At 42.9% G+C, this 17,590-nt stretch overlaps 1 protein-coding gene across 1 annotated transcript; it reads left to right on the top strand.

Moving 5' to 3' along the window:
• The first annotated feature begins 456 nt into the window (after positions 1-456).
• Positions 457-9,402, top strand: LOC140209547 (pepsin A-like). Its single transcript, XM_072277808.1, has 9 exons — positions 457-515; positions 619-781; positions 1,366-1,483; positions 3,032-3,150; positions 4,733-4,932; positions 5,644-5,763; positions 6,611-6,755; positions 8,689-8,787; positions 8,932-9,402. The coding sequence occupies exons 1-9, from the start codon at positions 457-459 to the stop codon at positions 9,067-9,069; spliced, it is 1,161 nt and encodes a 386-aa protein (XP_072133909.1). The 3' UTR covers positions 9,070-9,402.
• The last annotated feature ends 8,188 nt before the right edge of the window (positions 9,403-17,590 follow it).

The raw sequence follows: 17,590 nt of genomic DNA, 5'->3' as shown, positions 1-17,590 counted from the left end.
AAATTATGAGAGACATAGACAGAGTAGCCAGTCAATGGCACCATCGTCCATTCTGTGTCAGGTCTCACTGATGTAGAGGAGGCCTCAAGGGGAAAACCAGATACAATAAATGACACTGGTGGGTTCACAAGTAAAGGGTTACCTCACCTGGAAGGACTGTTTAGGTCTCAGTCATTTGATAAAACAGTTTTGAACCTAATTTCAGATTGTGTTATCTATGATAAGAATTATCTTTAATTTCACAGCACTTAACATACTTTGTTATCAACTTCTACATTGAAGGGTGTCCTTAATAGAATGTATTTTATCAGAGAGAAACTGATCACGAGTACCAGAATATTTACTCTTCATATGGAATGATTGTCTCTGTGTCCACGTGACAATGATTCCTTGAGTATAAGTATTAGGGCTCACAAGCCCGATGTCAGATTCTGAAAGGAATCCAATCGATTCAACATGAAGTGGTTACTCCTCGCCTTCGTATGCATCCAGCTCTCTGATGCCGCCGTGACCAGGTAGGAACAGTTTAACCAAAAGTTAACAGTTGTAGCAATTAAGTTTTCTCCCCAAGGAACAATAATAGATGATGACATTCCTAACCTATTTCCCACTTTACAGAGTTCCTTTATATAAAGGAAAATCTGCCCGAGATATTCTTCGGGAGAAGGGATTGTTGGCAGATTACCTCAAGAATCATCCCTATGATCCCTGCACAAAGTTCAAAGGTGCTTGTTCCATTGGAACTTTGGCATCACTGGAGCCAATGACCAACTACATGGATGTAAGTAATTCTTGACTGCTATGAGCCGAAACGTTGGGTGAAGGGTCTCTTGACCTTCGTAATGAAAATGCTGTAATATTTCTATTGTTTTTATAGCTAGTTCCTATTTGAAGGGAAAAACAGAGAGGTGCAGAAGGAATAGTCCCTTCAGAATGCTGATAGGGGGAGCAGTGGTGGGGTGATGAGTCCAGTGGAGGGATCCTGTGGAGACTGATAGAAATGATGGGGTAGGATCCATTGTATGCAGAGGCTAGTCAGGTGGAGGGTGAGGACAAGAGGAACCCAACGCCGGTTCCTGCTGGGAAGAGGGTGGTGTGATCAGAAGTGGTCAATTGCTAACAAGGTGAATTGTTTTACGATTAGTAAAATTCCACCTATAACCTCCCAGTTTCTCACTTCATCCCCGCTCATTCGCCCACCCACCATCCTTCCCTCTCAGCTGGACGTATGTATCACCTGCTAGTCTGTACTCCAGACTCTCCCCCCACTCTCTTACTTCTGTCGTTTCCCCTTTCCTCTCCAGTCATCATGAAGGCAATCACACTAAATCAGACTAACCAAGGAGATTTTGTTTTTGCCGACAGCTGTCATACTATGGAGCCATCAGCCTCGGTAACCCCCCACAGAGCTTCACGGTCGTCTTTGATACTGGCTCATCCAACCTCTGGGTCCCGTCAGTCTACTGCGACCAGACACCATGCGGTAAGAACGTGTTCCCTTGCTCTTAAATACATTGAAGCTCTCACATATCCCAAAAGAACATAAGAAATATGAGCAGCAGTAGGTCATCTGGCCCATTGAACCTGCTCCGTTATTCAATAAGATCATGGCTGATCTGGCCATGGACTCATCTCCACCTACCTACCTTTTCCTCATAACTCTTAATTCCCCTAATATTCAAAAATCTATCCAACCATGCCTTAAAGTTATTTACTGAGGTTGCCTCCACTGCTTCTTTGGGCAGAGAATTGCACAAATTCACCACCCTCTGGGTAAAGCAGTTCCTCCTCATCTCCGTCCTAAATCTACACCCCCGAATTTTGAGGCTATTTCCAGTATCACCTACCGGTGGAAACAACTTTCCATCCTCTATCATATCTATCTCTTCCATAATTTTATGTGTTTCTATAAGATCTCCTCTCATTCTTATGAATTCCAGCAAGTACAATCCCGGGCAACTCAATCTCTCCTCATAGACTAACTCCTTCATCTCTGGAATCAACCTGGTGAGCCTCTTCTTCAGAGCCTCCAAAGCCAGTCTACCCTTCCTCAAGTATGAAGACTCGAACTGCACGCAGTAGTCCAGGTGGAGCCTCACCAGTACCCTGTACAGTTGCAGCATGACCTCCCTGCTCTTAAATTCAATCCCTCTGGCAATGAAGGCCAACATTCCATTTGCCTTCCTGACAGCCTGCTGCACCTGCAAACCAACCTTTTGTGATTCATGCACAAGCACTCCCAAGTCCCTCTGCAAAACAGTATGCTGCATTGTTTTACCATTGAAATAATAATCTGCTCTTTCATTTTTCCTTCTAAAGTGGATGACCTCACATTTACCAACATTGTATTCCATCTGCCTGACCTTTGCCCACTTACCTAACCAAACTATATCTCCTTGCAGGCTCTCCACATCTTCTGCACAATTTGTCTTTCTTCTCAATTTATTATCATTAGCAAACTTGGATACACTACAGTCGGTCCCCTCTTCCAGATCATTAATGTAGATCATGAACATTTACGGGCCCAGTCCCGACCGCTGTGGCACACCACTCTGCACTGATTACTGACCAGAGTAACACCCCTGTATCCCAACTCCCTGCTTTCTATTAGTTAACTGATCCTCCATCCTTGTTAACACATCACCTTCAACTCTATGCATGTTGCTGGGACTCAGTGTATATTATATGTCATGTGAATGTCGCACCATTGAAACATACGTTAAAATGTGTCGCTTCCAAAGACGTGCAGCGGACAGCCTGCAAAGTGTTGACTTGCTTCTGCCACCGGTGTAGCGTGACCACAACTTAGTTGCCCTCATGTCTTTGGAAGGTGGGTGGAAACCGGGGCCCTGGTCTGGTGAGGGGTAGAACATTTGCAACTTGGCTCAAGGAGAAATCTAGGAGTCTGCCAGCCTTGCGATGCTTGGTGTGTTTTGACAAGATTTAGGAAACTATTGGCAGGGGCTTGTTTGGCGCAGGGTGATATGTTGAAACTTTTTGTTTCGTTGATGAAATGGATGTTTCTTTGCAGAGAAGCACAACAGATTCAACCCATCCCAGTCCTCAACCTTCAGCACGAATTATCAGTATCTGTCCATCCAGTATGGGACAGGAAGTATGACCGGTATTCTGGGATACGATACTCTGAGAGTAAGTGAACTCTTCACCCTTATAACTCAAACCACACTAATACCTGTATTCCAAAACTTAGAGATCCTAACTGATAAACATTCTCAATATTATTTTGATGTATTTATTTATTGTTATTTTTTGGCATTGCTTTTCTTGTCCTCATTTTCACATTGCTTGTTTGCCCATCTTTGTGTGCAGTTTTTTTCCGTTAAATTTGTGTTCTACTCTGAATGCGTACAAGAAAATGAATCTCAGGGAATGAAACTGATAAGTGGATATGGAATGGCATATTTGTAAACATTCAGATTTGGATTCATGTATATCGAATTATGTTTTGAAATGGTTTGTTTGTGTTCACAAATGAACGTACCCAAGGATGAACTGGGGGCATGTATCCCTGTGCCAACATAGCAGACCCACAGAAACACAGAGCTTGACAATCTGAACAGAACATGCAACAACAGTGAAAGAAGCTCCATTCCTCCCCCCCCCACCACCACCACCTTCCTACCCACACACCCACAAACACACAGCCCTCTCTCCCCAGGACTGGCCACCTTTGACCTCTGTGGAGTTGGAGATCTGGGGCCCCTGCCACCGGATATCACACAATCGTTGAAACTATGCTTAGGAAATTAGGTCCAATCATGATTTTCACCACAAATCTTTACAGCATGGACACAGGCTCCTTGGTGCATCAAAAACCATTTAAGTCTCTGCCTACCTTGATCTACTCTTTGTAATTCTCCCCACATTCAGATTAAATCTTCCTTCCGAGCGTCATTATCTGCGATGATTAGGCTGGAATCATACTTCAATACAGCATCTTCCCCTCACCTGCCATCCGACTTTTGAATGGACGTTGAACCCATGAAGACAACCTCACTAATTTGCATTAATACTATTTTTTTGCACTAGTTATTTAATTTAACTCATACACATTTACTATAATCTGTAGTTTCTTCTCTATTATTATGTATTCCATTGTACTGCTAACAGAAAGTTAACGAATTTCACCTCATAGCAGAATCAGATTTAATATCACCGGCATACATTGTGAAAATTGTTCAGTTTACAGAGGTAGTGCAATGAAATACATGATGAATAAATCTAGAGAGAAAGAACTGTGTTACTCTAAGTTTATATATGTTTATTAATGTTAATTAGAAATAAGTAGTACAAAATAACAGAATAAAAAGTTACACATAAAAAATGCTGGGGGAACTCAGCAGGCCAGGCAGCATCTAGGGCAAGATGACAGTCGAATTTTGGGCCCAAACCATGCTGACCACGTATTTGTCCAACATGAATCATCTTTTAGTCTTGTCAGCACCCTCCAGATTCTACCGCTAGGATAATTGACGGTGACCAATTAACCAATCAATCAGCATGTCTTTGGGAAATGGGAGAAAATCCGATCACCCAGAATGAACCCACCTGAACACAGGGGCCGATCTGCAAACGTCATGCGTGGAATACCAGAGGCTGAGATTGAACCTGGGTCACTGGCATTGTGAGGCAGCAGCTCCATGAGCTGTGCCCATGTGCAGCCTGACGGGATAACTAACTGATTAATCTCTCTTTAAATCTGTCTCACCAGCTTTCTAATCTTGTGATCAATGGACAAGAGTTTGGATTAAGTATGACTGAACCCGGCAGTTTCTTTACCTACTGTAATTTCGATGGTATTTTGGGCTTGGGCTATCCATCACTTGCGGCAGAAGGAGCCACTACAGTCTTCGACAACGTAATGTCTCAGCATCTGGTTTCGCAGCCACTCTTTTCTGTCTACTTGACAAGGTTAGCACGTTGTAACACCTTCCTTCACTACTGGAGAATCTGTCATGTCGCTTGTTAATTTGCTTGGTACCATCATTGCTTCTTCTTCTGATGATTCTGGTTATTTATTGTAGTTCAATGGGATTCTAGGAATTAAATCATGAATACAAAATAATGATAATGCTGAAAACTTAAAAGCAGATGAAATTTACCGGGTGAGGTGCAACATGTCAGGTCAGTGCTGATGCCATTAATTGAACTGGAACTTGAAGATATTTTGGTCTCCAGTCTGATAAAGATGCCCATCATTCTCAGAGTTTTATTTTTACTTCAGCTTGCACAGCTCATTTAAGGTCTAGAATGACTTGAATACGTGGCTAGGAAAGGTTTAGGAAGACATGGAACAAACGGGGCAGGTGGGATTGGTGTAAATGGTGAGCATGGATGAGTTAGACTGAAGGCCCCATTTCCATGCTGTGAGACTCTAACTCTGCAAATGCACGTTTTTCTTGCAATATTCATGAAATTATTCCTTTAAAGATTGAAAGATGAGCTTTATTAGTTTCATGTATATTGAAACTTGCTGTTTGTTTTAGGGATGTGTTGGTGACAGCCTACGAGTGTCACCACACTGCTGGTGACAGCACATCATGCCCACAACTTACTAATCAATATCTGAATGTCTTTTGAGTGTTGAAGTCTGAGATATTCTTATTGAATGTTGTTTTCCAGGACAAATGGTGAATCTGGAAGTGAAGTCCTGTTTGGTGGAGTTGACTCAAACCACTACACCGGCCCAATCTACTGGCTCCCTGTTACCCATGAGGCCTACTGGCAGATTGAGGTCGAGAGGTAAGTGGTATCTCCATCTGAGGTATTCTCAGCCGTTGAAGATTTACTTTCAGTGAGTTGAACCAGTTATATAGTTAGAATTTATAGGAGAAAGCAATTGTTACAGTCATGATGAGGCTACAGTCAAGATGGAGGAGCAATACCTGATCTGGCCAACCTCCAATCTGCCTACCTGAATATTGATTTTTCTAACTTCCGATAATTTTTCCCCATTCCCTCTTCTCTCTTTATCCATTACCTGTTCTGGTTCCCGTCTCACCCCTTCTCTTCTCCTTACCTCTCACAAGTCATCTCTCATCCGCCTTTGGACCAAAGAGAAAATCCCTAGCTCAGTCAACTTACCTCATGAGATATGCTCTCTAATCCTGGCAGCACCCAGGTAAATCTCCTCTGCACACTTTCTAAAACTTCCTCATCCTTCTTATAATGAGGCAATCAGAACTGATCACATTACTCCAAGTCCAGTCAAACCAGATATAATGAATATTTCAGCTTGAAGGCCAGCTTTTCCAAATTATTTTCTTGAATTCTGGACTCAATTCTGAACTGATTCTACAACTTACAGAATCACCGTCAAGGACTCTACAACTCATATTCTCAGTTTTATTTATTGTAATGGGAACAATTTGTTGTTTTTGCACATTGGTTGTTTGTCAGTCTTGGTTTATTGATAGTTTTCATAATATCTATTGAGTTTCTTTATTTGTCTGTCATTGAATCTCAGGATAATACAGCACATGGTGACATATATGTACATTGATGATAAATTTAATTTGACTCTGATCTTTATTTTGGCAATAAATTCAAATGAGCATTCTTGGCAAAAACGATGATTTTTTTCACTCAGAGTGACAGTCAACGGCGAGATTGTGGCTTGCGCTCAAGGTTGCCCTGCCATCGTTGATACTGGAACTTCTCTTATCGCTGTTGGCGGAAATTACATCCGCAATATTCAGCAAAGCATCGGAGCAACTCCAAATTATTATGGCCAGGTAGGGGCTGACTGACCAGTGGTGTATACTCAGCTGGCAGCTGTTAATGCATTATGCAGTCAGCACATGGAGTTAATGAAATTATATGTCATGCAGGCAACAGGAATTGCGGAAAGAATGCATTCTGTTAGAAATGGCTAGGATTAACATCTCCATTCACAACGTAACAAGCAGAAAACGCTGGAGGAACTCAACAGGCCAGGCAGCTTCTATAGAAAAGAATAACAAGTCAATGTTTCATAGCGAGTCCCTTCATCAGGACTGGAAAGAAAGAGAAGTCAGAGTAAGAAGGTGGGGGCGAGGGAAAGAAGAAGTAGAAGGCAGTAGGTGATAGGTGAAGTTGGGGGGAGAGGGGTGAAATAAAGAGATAGGAAGTTGATTGGAGAAAGAGATAAAGGGCTGGAGAAAGGACAGAAGACCATTGGAAGGGGTGAAGGGGAAGGAACACCATCGGGAGGTGATGGGCAGTTAAGGAGATCAGGTGAAGGAGGGAAACGGGAATGAGGAATGGTGAAGGAGTGGTGGGTGGGTGGGGCAATTTCCGGAAGTGCGAGAAACCAGTGTTCATGCCATCAGGTTGGAGGCTGCCCAGATGGAATATAAAATATTGCTCCTCCAACTGATTGTGGCCTTATCGCAACAGAAGAGGAGCCATCGATTGACATGTCGGAATGTGATTGGGGAGTGGAATTAAAATAGGAGGCCCCTGGAAGTCCTTGTTTTTCATGGTGGATGATGTGAGGTACTTGGCGAAACTGTCTCCCAAGCTATGTCAGGTCTCACTGATATACAGGAGAGCACACTGGGAGCAGCAGATGCAGTAGATGACCCAGACAGGCTCACAAATGAAGTGTTGCCTCAGCTGGAAGCATTGTTTTGGGCCCTGAGTGGTGGTGAGGGGGGAGGTGTACCTGTAAACACTGAGTTCATGGTTACGTTTCTTTATATTTTGAAATCGCTTCATTCAAAAGAAATTCAGTAAAGATGCACAAACCACAATTCTTTTCCTGCTTAACATTTAGATTAGCACTATTATTTCAAAATAACTTATTGTGTTTTATCATCACTGTATATTCAACCTTTGTCTATTAGTAGTAAAAGCATTAAACCATGGAGATAGTCAGTGGGTCAGGCAGCACCTGTGGAGAGAGAAATAAAGAAAAGAGATGCTGAAAATCCTGATGAAGGGTCTTTGCCTGAAATATTAACTGTTTATTCCTCGCCACAGACTCTGCCTGACCGGTTGAGTTCCCTCAGCATTTTGAGTGATGGGGAAATAAAGTAGTGATTCACACCGATGACTTTACATCAGAAGTGGCCATTTCTGGAAAGTCTGTCTATCAGAAATGACTGACTTCACCGATGATTTCTGAGACTGTAACAAACCTAATTATTAGATGATGTCAGCTTACCAACGTAAGCTCAGGGAAAACAAAGTCAGAGTAGGAATGGGATGGAAATTTAAAATAACAACTATCTGGAAACTTAGGGTCATCCCTGTAGCCAGAATTAAGCGCTATGCAAAGTGGCTACCCTATCTGCCTCTGCTTTCTCTGGTGTAGATGAGGCCACAAAATGAACACCCAATGCAGTAAGTTTTAAAAAAAAGGTATGGAGAGAATGTTTTCAATATTGAGAGAGCCTAGGACCAGAGGACACAGCCTCAGATTAGAAGAATGTCCTTTTAGAACCGTTGAGAAGAGGAATTTTTTTAGCCAGGGTGTGGTGAATCAGTGGAAGTCATTGCCAAAGATGGCTGTGGGTATATTTAAGCAGAGTAGATAGTTTCTTGATTAAGGGGAAGGCAGAAGAATGGGGTTGAGAGGGAATATAAGTTAGCTATGGTCAAATGGCAGCGAGGACTCGATGGGCCGAATGGCTGAGTTCTGCTCCTATGTCTTATGGTCTAAATGTTGTTGCTCTTCTTTCACAGTACTCCATCAATTGCAACAACATTGGCAATATGCCTGATGTGGTCTTCACCATCAATGGATATGACTTCACTCTTCCTGCCTCAGCCTACACACTGAAGGTACGGGATTCATCAGACATATGGGGGATGAGAATTTCAAGGGATGCATTCATTAACTTTGCACGGATTAATGACACATGTTATAATGATCATTTATTGAGTGGACACTTGACCTGGTGTTAATTGCTCTCCATCTCCTTCCAGATGGATTACAATAGCTGCGACAGTGGATTTAGCGGCACTGGTGGAAACCTCTGGATTCTGGGAGATGTCTTCATTAGAGAGTATTACTCCATCTTCGACAGAGGAAACAACCGAGTGGGATTGGCTAAGGCCGTCTAACTTGCCCCTGAATGTTCCCATTGAAGGTCCATCCAAGTTCATATTTGCAGGTTGACTTAAGCCATCTGATTTTTCATCTGACCCGTCAGTATCAAAGATCAGGGAGTCACTTTCAGAATCCTGAAGGTGAAGACACCCTATTGAATGCTGGGGTTTTACTGAAAGGAAAATGCAAAAAGCGGGAGAACTGAAATAAACGCCCAGCCAGGATGGGATTTTAAAGGACCAATCTACGAATTTTGGATCTGGACTGGATATGCAAATATTGACATCATGTAATTATGCCTCTTCTCAGATTCCTCTCTTTTCCTCTCTTCTTTCCTGATTTTCCTCTTCAGCTGTGGTTTCCAGTGATTCACTCCAGAACCTTTCTCATGGAGTGAAATCTATTTGATGTAAATGTGAGCTGAACATCACACAGCCTATTGCTCTACCCTGTGGGATATATCTATAAATAGTTTGTTGAATAAAATTTAATCATGAGATGCATATTACCAGAATTCCAGTTCCTTTTTTCTTTCATTGTGTGTGTGTGTGTGTATGTGTGTGTGTGTGTGTGTAAAATCTTCTGGAAGTACAAACTCTGTTTAGTGGACAGAACAGAGCAAGTATTAAAAAACTTACCTGGGTGTGCCCAGGCCCCTCCCACTGCAACACACCTCCTACTCAATCCTGTCGGTGAGACCTCAAAGTATTACGTCCAAGTCCCACTGAATGCTCTCTTTTTATACAGTCCCCAGAGATAAGAAACACTGCAGTAAGTGGACCAATACACAGTGCCAGGTGAAGCCACTGAATCAGAACTAATCATCTCCTGTCACCACTCTTCAAGAAGCCCAGCCCTGCATTTCCCAAACTTTCATGTTGCCACTGCGGTTTTGCATTTTCAAGGTTATTTTTCCATCATGGAAATCAGAAACTCAGTAAGGAGGCCACCCTTGTCTCCGGGTGACCGATGTCCAAGCCGCTCTTGAACATCTGATGGGTCCATTGATTACGGGGTCCTTATGTCATGGTGAGTGCTGGAAAAGACTCAACTCTGGTGTGGAGAAATGGCAGATTCACATTCAGAGACAAAAGCAAGAGGTTATAGGTAGGAATTGCATAGAACATCGGAGGCACAATCCAGCGACACCGCGAGACAAGTCGTTCTCAACACAAGGACCCTGTGTTGAATGGTATTCAGGAGACCGCTGTAAATAACCACAAAATGCGGAAAACCCTTCCCAGTCACAATTAACTGAACAAGATTAAACAGAAAGCACAAGGGCTGAACGACTCTATTTAAAACAACAATTAGTAAATATAGGTGTTACAGAAAGGCAGAAGCCTAACGCTCTCTGGCATGTCACAAAGGCCAGCAGATCTCATGACAGCAGACCTGGTATACCCATCAGTATTTGCATGACAAATGGTTACAAAATCATTATTATTTAAAATGAAGTTATTTTTCACATATCTTTTTACAGATGAATATTAATACATTTTTGAAGAGGTTTTCTAAAATGCCTCATTTATTTCAATCTCTCTTAGACTTTTATTAATAATAACTGAATAAATACACATAAATAAAGAGGACACATCCTTTTTCCTTTAAAAATGTTCATGATTATTGTCACTAATGCATTAATTAATGATCATTTCTCCTCAAACTTACCCTGCTGCACAGCAGAATTTCTTTAGATGATTCTCGCCAATTTGGACACACTCTCTCAAAATGGTTCTCCACCACTGGTCTAATCTATGCTTGGCTTCACCAATGTCAAGGAGGCCACGTCATCAATACCGAATGATGTTAACCAGGGTGGAAGAGGTTCAAGGAATCATTTGCCTCACCTGAGCCATCCAGCATTCTCTTTTAGCTCTGGATTACTTTGGTGAGCAGCCAGAATAATCAAGGACTCATCCACCTGAGACAATGTCTCTTCTCTCCTCTCTCAGAGGGCAGAATCTACAAAACCCTGAAAGCAGGTACCACCAGGCTCAAGGACAGCAATTCCCTGCTGTTTTCAGACTATTGAATGGTTCCCTAGCAAAATGAGATAGATTCTTGAGCTCATAATCTACCTCGTTATGATCTTTCCCCTTAATGTCAACCTGCACTGCTCTTTCTCTGTGACTGTCACTCTTTATTCTGAATTCTGTTGTTCTAACTTCATTTTTTATTTTACTGCGATACAGTGAGGAATAGCCTATTTTGGCCCTTCGAGTCATACTGTCCAGCAATCCTTCAATTTCCGAGCCTACCCAAAAAACAATTTATAATGAACAATTATCTTCTATTATCCCAAACCTCTCCTCCCCAGCCCCCTACTTACACCAATTCCACAGTCATCATGGACTGACCTTCACTACTGAGCAGATGTGAAGGGAAACTCTGTGGAAACTCAGACATAGCAAAGAATTACTACTGGATGGTGTGAACCCCAAGGTTCAGAAGGAGTGTGCTGAGCAGCTGTGTGGAGTTCTCCAGTGAATTTTCAATCTGGCTAACATCATATTTGGTCTCAGTGCCCAAGAAGGGCTGACCAAATAATCTTGAATAACTGCCATCCTGTGGCCCTGACCTCACACATCATGAAGTCCTTAGAGAGGCTGTTCCTGGCTTACCTTTGACCCCTGGTCAGATCAGACCTCGATCTCCTGCAGTTTACCTACCAGGAGCACATTGCAGTTGACGATGGTGTCATTTACCCGCTGAACAGAGCCTACTCCCATTTTGATAAACAAGGCAGTACTGTGAGGATCATGTTGTTTGATTTCTCAAGTGCCATCAATACCATACAACGCTCCTTGCTGGGGGAGAATCTCTGTTCAAAGCAGGTTAGCACTTCCATTGGATCCTGGATAATGGCTGACCTGACTGGCAGACCACAGTTTGTGCAGCTTCAGAGCTGTGTGTCAGACGTGGCTAAAAGCTGCACTGGGACTCCACAGGGGATGGAATTGGCTCCCTTCATCTGTACTCTGTATACCTCAGACTTTAGGTACAACTCTGAGTCATGTCATCTGCAGAAATCTCCGATGACTCAGCAATAGTTGGGTTTTTAAAGGGAGGATGGGAGGATGAATACAGGGCCCTGGCGGAGGACATTGTCAAACAGTGCAAACGGAATCATTTGCAGCTCAACATCAGTAAGACAAAGGAGATGGAGATGGACTTTAGGAAGACTAAGCCAGCCCCTCTGTCTGTTACAATTGATGGTGAGAATGTGGGTGTGGTGGGACCTACAAGTACCCAGGTTTGCACGTGGATTGCGGACTTGAAAGGAGCACCCACACAGAGGCTGTGTACAAGAAGGACCAGAGTCACCTCTGTTTCCTGAGAAGATCGCGGTCCTTTGGAGAACGGAGGCCTCTGCTGCACATATTTTACTCGTCTGCTGCCTCCAGTAGAATATTCTGTGCAGTGGTGTGCTGGGGCAATGGCATCAGCACAGGTGATGCAAACTGGCTGATTTGATTAGAAAGGCTGGCTCTGTTATAAGTGTCAAACTGCACACACTGGAGGCTGTGGTAGAACAAGGAACCCTTTGGAAAATCCTGGCAATTCTGGATAATGTTTCTCACCTTCTGCATACCACCTTGGCGGATCGAAGGAACACTTTCAGTAATAGACTAAGACAACTGCACTGCTGCAAAGAGCGCGACATGAGGTCATTCTTAACCTTGGTCAATAGCCAACCTATAGCCAGGGAAGTGATGACCCCTCGTGTTCGACTGCTATTTACCTCTGATTACTAGAGCTCTGCTTTCAATCTGTTTAGCTCTGCTTACCACTCCTGCTATCGTGCAATACTGTGCAATACCACCACCAGTTCTTATCTTGATGGTGTGAAGATGCACCCATTACTTTATAATATTACAGCAATTCTTGCACTACCATCTTATCAGTGTGAATTTGGAAATCTTGAAAATCTTGTAATCTCTGATTTGTAAATCTTGTACATCTTATTTTTAAGGTCACTTTATTTAATTCTTTCTTACTTCTCTTCTCATATTTGTAAATCTGTACACTTGTAATGCTACTGTGACACTGTAATTTCCTTTGGTATCATAAAGTGTGTATCTATGTAAAGTTATTAATACCTGCAATGCACATTCTCTGTAACTGTTACACTATAGTCTGTATTCTGCTATTGCCTTTCCCTTGTACAACCTCCATGTAAGACCATAAGATATAGAAGCAGAATTAGGCCACTCAGCCCATTGAGTCTGTCCCACTGTTCCATCATGGCTGATCCCGGATCCCACTCAACCCCATACAACTGCCCTTTCGCCATTTTCTTTGATGCCCTGAGAGATCAGAAAACTAGCAACATCCGCCTCAGATATACCTTTGGAGATGGCCTCCACCACAGTCTGTGGCAGAGTATTCCACCGATTCACGACTCTCTGGCTAAAGAAAAGCTTCCTTTAATTCTGTTCTAAAAGTTTGGCCCTCAATTTTGAGGCTGAACTCTCTAGTTTGGATACCTCCACCAGTGGAAACATCCTCTCCACATCCACCCTATCTAGACTTTTCAACATTTGGTCGATTTCAATCAGATCCCCACGCATGCTTCTAAGTTCCAGTGAGTGCAGGCCCAAAGCTGCCAAATGCTTCTCATATGTTAACCCCTTCACTCTCAGAATCATCCTCTCTACTCTCTGCAATGACAACACATCCTTTCTGAGATATGAGACTCAAAACTGTTGACAATACTCCAAGTGCACCTGACTAGTGCCTTTTAAAGTCTAACATTATCTCCTTGCTGTTATATTCTATTCCCCTTGAAATTTTTATCATCAATCTCCAAGTACCCCAAAACCTGATTCTTAACAATAGACTCCAACACTTTTCCAAACATTGAAGTTAGGCTAACTGGCCTATAATTTCCTTTCTTTCACTTTCCTCCCTTCTTAAAGAGTGGTGTGATGTTTACTATCTTCCAGTCCTCCAGGACCATGCCAGAGTTAAGGGATTCTTGAAAGATCACGCCAAAAGCATCCATTATTTGTTCAGCAATGTCTCTTAGGACTCTGGGATGTAGTTCATTTGAGAGAGTCTAGGAATGACTCTAGGAATTGTGAGTGACTTAAGCACCTTAAGACCTTTGTGTCACTCACTCCTGCTGCCTGACACTCACAGACCTCGAGCACTCTAGGATTTTAAAAGCTTCCCAATCATCCAGTTTCCCACTCACTTTCGCTACCTTATATGCCCTTTCCTTGGCATTCATGCAGACCTTAACTTCCCTTGTCATCCACGGTTGGCTAGCCCTGCTATTTGAGAACTACTTCTTCTATGGGACATATCTATCCTGTGCCTTGTGAATTATTCTCAGAAACTTCAGCTGCTTCTGCTCTACCATCATCCCCGCCAGTATCTTCTGTCACGTGACCGGCAACAACGAATCTTCCTTTGATCCACCGGGGTAACCTCCTGTCTCTTGCCTCTGTAATTTTCTTTATTCCATTGCTATACTGTTAGGTAGATAGATAGATAGATAGACATACTTTATTGATCCCGAGGGAAATTGAGTTTCGTTACAGTTGCACCAACCAAGAATAGAGTATAAATATAGCAATATAAAACCATAAATAATTAAATAATAATATGTAAATTATGCCAGATGGAAATAAGTCCAGGACCAGCCTATTGGCTCAGGGTGTCTGACTCTCCAAGGGAGGAGTTGTAAAGTTTGATGTCTGCAGGCAGGAATGACTTCCTATGACGCTCTGTGCTGCATCTCGGTGGAATGAGTCTCTGGCTGAATATACTCCTGTGCCCACCCAGTACATTACGTAGTGGATGGGAGACATTGTCCAAGATGGCATGCAACTTGGACAGCATCCTTTTCAGACACCACCGTGAGAGAGTCCAGTTCCATCCCCACAACATCACTGGCCTTACAAATGAGTTTTGATTCTGTAACAGGCTGCATGCACGACCGGCATTACCTGTGACTTATGCTTCTCCCTTTCAGTTTGCAGTATGAATTCAATCATATTATGATCACTGTCTCCTAATGGTTCCTTTAACATTAAGCTCCCTAATGAGATCTGGGTCATGACACAACACCCAAAAGCCTTTCCCCAAGTAGGCTCAAGCACAAGATGCTCTGAAAAGCCCTCTCATCGGCATTCAACAAATTCCCTCTCTTTTTCCTGGGGAAGAACCTGGTTTTCCCAATCCACTTGCATATTGAGGTCCCCCAATACCACTGTATCATTATCCTTTTCACATGCCTTTTCCAACACTCTTTACAAACTCAACCCCACATATTGGCTATTATTAGGAGGCCTATAAGATTCTCAGAATGTTTTTTTTCACCTTTGCTGTTTCTTAACTCCACCAACAAAGATTCAATGTTCTCAGACCCTACGTCATCTGCATCTACAGATGTAATTCCATCTCTTACTAATATAGCCAGACCACCGCCTGTACCTTCTTGCCTGTCCTTACTTTACTGAGTATATCCTTTGATGTTAAACTCACAACTATGGTCTTCCAGCCACGACTCAGTGATGCCCACAATGTCACACCAACCAACCTCTAATTGTTCCACGAGTTCACCCACCTCATTCCGGATGCTACGCGGATTTAAATATCGCAGCTTCAGTCCGGCAGCCTTCGCCCTGATGAATTTTGACTCTGTGGTCCAGTTGAGTTCTTTGCTCTGTCTGCATTTGTACCCCATCATTGGCTTGTCCTTCATTACATTCTTGTTACACCCATCATCTACTTGAAAACCTGCTGGCTCACCCTCAGCTCGATCATCCTGATTCCCATCATATGTACTGATGTGATGAATTGATCTGTACGGGTGACATGTAAAACAAGGTGTATCATTGCACCGCAAGTGGTTCTTGTTCATCGTGGCCAACAGTGATAGATACCTGTGTGGGAGAGTTTTTAAAGTGGAAAATCTATCGCACTGGGTCAGTTCCACTTTCTAGACATCAGCAGTCCAGGCCCAGTGGTAGAAACAAGCGTCACAAGCTGAGGTATTCCTTGGTTGCAGTGGACAACCATGACAACTTCCATGCCTTTTCATGCCGTTCGCTCTCCTCAGAGCGATGCAGAACCACCTTCCTAGTTGTTGGATCTCACTACAGATCTCAGTCTACCAGAGCAGACTTTGCATGCTAGGGCAGGTCTGGTACCCCCACCTGGTTTTCCCCACCTGGTGAAGCGCTGTATTGGGTATGGCTGCTGTCACATACAAACAGATACTAGGAGCCACGGGTGAGAGCTGAGTGTCTGAAAGGTGAGTCATCTGCCCTGGAATGGACACAACAAGCCCCTTTGCCAGAGGTGCTACCCATCCCTGGACACCCCATATACCCCTCACCCCTTTTGTGACAATAATAACTCCTTATCGACATTGTCATCTTCTGAAGTTCATTCTAACTGGTAAATTGGTTCATTGTTGTTGCACTCCAGTGAATGTGACAGTAGTAAACCAAATTACCAATTATAATATACTTCAGAAGATGTTCAAAGTTCAAAGTATGCTTATGATCACAGTATGTATACATATACGTTCTAGAGATATGTCTCCTTTCAGGTAGCCATAAAACAAAGAAACACAAAAGAATCCATTAAAAAAGCAGACTGTCAAACACCCAACGAGCAGAGAGAAGAAAAACAGATCATGCAAACAATCGAAGCAAGCAAACAGTGATCAGAACTGATGTCCACAAAAGAGAGTCTGTCCACAGACGTGAAGCCGCAGACTCTCAGTTCGGTGCGGAGCTGAGTAAGTATCACGGGGAAGTGAGCTGAACCAGCCCGTCTCTCGCCTCAGGCCCCGACACCCTGACCTTTCAAATCTGTCAATTGAAGAGTGTGAAACGTTATCGAGAAAATAAGGCTACTAGAAGTGCAGCATGAATGCAAAATCTTTCTTATATCGATGCAAAATATACAGCAAGCATGATCAAGACTAATATCACCGGCATATGTTGTGAAATTTGTTAAATTTGTGTTAGCTGTACAGTGCAATACATGAAAAATATTGAAAAAGCTGAATTCCAGTAAGTGTATATTTATATATTAAATGGTTAAGTTAAAGTAACTTGTGCAGAAATGGAAATAAATAATACAAATGTGGTGAGGTGGTGTTCATAAGTTCAATGTCAATTTAGAAACTGGATGGCAAGCTGTTTCTGAATTGCTGAGTGCGTGCCTTCAGGCTTCTGTCCCTCCTCCTGACAGTCACAATGAGAAGGGGGCATGGCCTGTGTGGTGGGGGTCCTCAATGATGGACACAGCCTTTGAGGCTCGGCTTCTTCAAGACGTCACAGATACTACGGTGGCGAGTACTCATGATTGTGCTGACTGTCTACAATTGACTTCAGAATTGAAATGGAACTGAGGGCATTCTTGCGGGCAAATATTTTGTTTTGATGAAGGGTCTTGGCCCTAAACATCGATTGTACTCTTTTCCATAAACGCTGCCTGGCCTGTGAGATCATCGAGTAATTTGTGTGCGTTGCTTGGATTTCCAGAATTTGAAGTTTTTCACTTGAATTT

The sequence above is a fragment of the Mobula birostris genome, chromosome 14, assembly GCF_030028105.1.
Source record: "Mobula birostris isolate sMobBir1 chromosome 14, sMobBir1.hap1, whole genome shotgun sequence".
In the NCBI taxonomy this organism is placed as follows: Eukaryota; Metazoa; Chordata; class Chondrichthyes; order Myliobatiformes; family Myliobatidae; genus Mobula; species Mobula birostris.
The sequence above is the reverse complement of the archived record's forward strand: the minus strand, read 5'-3'. Positions and strand labels throughout refer to the sequence as shown.

Coding starts and splice junctions, on each gene's coding strand:
- LOC140209547 (XM_072277808.1), top strand. CDS start 457: ATGAAGTGGTTACTCCTCGCCTTCGTATGCATCCAGCTCTCTGATGCC. Junction 4,933..5,643: donor TTTTCTGTCTACTTGACAAG/GTTAGCACGTTG, acceptor GTTGTTTTCCAG/GACAAATGGTGAATCTGGAA. Junction 8,788..8,931: donor CCTCAGCCTACACACTGAAG/GTACGGGATTCA, acceptor ATCTCCTTCCAG/ATGGATTACAATAGCTGCGA.